This window comes from Spinacia oleracea, chromosome 3, assembly GCF_020520425.1.
Source record: "Spinacia oleracea cultivar Varoflay chromosome 3, BTI_SOV_V1, whole genome shotgun sequence".
NCBI classification, from domain to species: Eukaryota; Viridiplantae; Streptophyta; class Magnoliopsida; order Caryophyllales; family Amaranthaceae; genus Spinacia; species Spinacia oleracea.
In genome coordinates this window covers 138,035,184-138,037,698 of record NC_079489.1, presented here as the reverse complement: position 1 = coordinate 138,037,698, position 2,515 = coordinate 138,035,184, and the positions used below count along the sequence as shown (strand labels likewise).

Below are 2,515 nucleotides of genomic sequence, written 5' to 3'. Positions count from 1 at the left end.
TTGCCCTTTTACCTAGGGATCTGCACTATTTATAGTGCTAGGGTTTCTCGGGAACTGGTCCTACATGATTGAGTGTTTACGCAAGATTGGGACACGTGTCCTGCATTGGTTCTGGAGGCTTGTTTAGGCCCAATGTGGACTTCTTAATCGCTTGGGCCTGGGCCCTATGAAGTTTGAAAAATGCCCGTAGGCAAGCTTTTGGGCTCTTTCTTCTGGGCTTTGATAGTGCAGTCAGGTGGCATTCTTATAGGCCACATCATTTGCCCCTCAAGGAGGATGCCCCTTGTCACTGTGGGGTAGGCTGCTTGATCGGAAGGAATGCCACGTGTGAGGGCTTTTCATAGCTTAGATTTTCCTTTAAAAGCTTCAATTCCTCCTTCATTTTTCTTTTGTTACTTCAGAGCGATTTTTTCTTTAGAGAGAGAAAGTAAATTTCGTTCTGCCAAAAATCTGCTGGTGCGTGCGCTTGAGTGTTCTTGGATTTGTTGTCCAGTGTTCTTGAGGGTTTAGAGGATTTGCCAAGACTTCTCATCGGTTTGATCATTTTCTGGTAAGTTTTCTATCAACACCTTGTTGTTTGTATGCTTGTGGGACCTCTCTCATTTATTGTTTATAGTATTCTGCGGAGGCGTCTTGGGGTTATGACACCTATCCCTTTCATTCTTTGCTAAAGTCAGACGTCCTGTCCCTTATGCAGGACGGTATGGCTCGAATTAGACAGACAGCTAACGTGCGTGCATGGGCTGCACCGCGAGAGGGGGACGATAGGGTTCCTTTTTCGAACCCGTCCCAAGGAAGTAGGAGTGGAGTTCATTCTTCCCATGATACAGGAGACGGGGCCATTATAACAGCACATTCTCCTAGGAGAAGGAAGAATGTGGCTTTCCGCCCCCGCGTTCCACGTGAGGATTTTGAAGATGACTCCTCTAGCTCCTCAGACGAGGAGTTTGAAAAAAATCTTCCTCCTATGGTCCGGGGGAAGGAAGACGTCAATCTTTTTCCATCGGATATCTTTCCCAGCATGAAATGGCTGCGGTACCTGAGGGAGCAGGGACGTGACTTTGAGCGTTTTCTGCTCTTGCCCCCAGGTTTTAGCCTTAGGAGCCCTCGACCTCATGACTCCGTGGACCAACTCTCCCAAGGAGAGGTAGCCGTTTATACTGCTGCCTTTAGGTTGGGCCTTAGATTTCCATTGCACCCCTTTGTGATGGACGTTTTAGAGGGGTATGACATTGGCCTTGCTCAATTGACGCCTAACTCATGGGCAAATGTTTTTGGTTTTATTGCCAAGTGTGTTTTGAGCGGCGTCACCCCTTCCTTTCCTGCTTTCCTTCGTCTCGTAGTTATTGCCCCTTCTTCTCGTTCTCCCCAGGGGTGGTTTACCCTTTACAACCGTCGGGGATATAAGACGGTGGTGGGTAAGACCTCTAGTTGGGTTTGGTGGAGGAAGAAGTGGTCTGTTGTCCGAATGGAAGACCTCTCTCTTTCCAGACGTCTTTCTCGTTGGAACCGTCGGCCTCGTTATTTGTCTAAAGCTGACGCCTACCCTCGCCTCTCGTCCAGGGAGTGGGGACTAGTGAAGCCCTTGTTCCAGGCTGAGATGTATCGGTTGTCGTCAAAAAGCCATGCATGGGTGCCTAATGCTTGGCTTCCCCATGTCGGCCAGTTCACCAATATAGTCTTTCTTTCGGCCGTTGGTCTTTGTTCTTATTTGAGTAGAGGTAGTTCCCCAGTAGATTTTCAGACATTTTTCTTCCATCTCTTTTTTTTTTTTTTTTTTTTACTAACCCTTGGCTTTGTAGGTTCTGCCATGGATCGCTTATCTCCCGAAGACAAGGGTGTAGTGGAAGTACCCGCTTGGCTGTCTGAAGTATATACCGAGGACATTCCCAAGGCCGTGGAGGCCAAGAAAAAGGACTCCTCCAAGAAGTCCAGTGAGGGTGCCTCTGGCGACGTCGCCAAGGTAATATATATATATATATATATATATATATATATATATATATATATATATATATATATATATATATATATATATATATATATATATATATATATATATATATATATATATATTTTGCCTCTGTTCATTTCTGGTCATGATTTGGTCGCTGATATCTTTTTCTTTTAGGAACCCACCTTGCCGGCTACTAAGAAGCGTCCAGCATCTTCGACGGAGGCTCCTAAGCCAAAACGGCCCTTCTTTAAGAAGATGAGTCCGGCCGACGCTGTCACCAAGCCGTCGGTACCAAAATCGTTTGCTCCCCCGGCTGAGGGGGAGGTTCCTCCTATCCAGACGCCCATTCCTCCTCCTGAGCAAAGGGAGGTTCCTTCCCAGGTGGACACCGAAATGGATGGTACTGTCGGAGCAGCTGTTGACGAGGCAGCAGTCGATCAGACTGCGGCGGCTGACGCCCCCGCCTTGTCCAGAGAGGACAAGGGTAAAGGCAAGGAGACTGAAGCTCCTTCTAGTGATAATGCCTCTACTCCTCCTGCCGCTTCGCCAATTGGTTAG

The 2,515-nt window shown here is 47.4% G+C and overlaps 1 protein-coding gene across 1 annotated transcript; it reads left to right on the top strand.

The window, feature by feature from the left end:
- Positions 1 to 1,810: 1,810 nt before the first annotated feature.
- LOC130470116 (uncharacterized) lies at positions 1,811 to 2,515 on the top strand. The gene is made up of 2 exons (XM_056839708.1): positions 1,811 to 1,870; positions 2,132 to 2,515. Exons 1-2 carry the CDS (start codon positions 1,811 to 1,813, stop codon positions 2,513 to 2,515), a joined length of 444 nt encoding a protein of 147 aa, XP_056695686.1.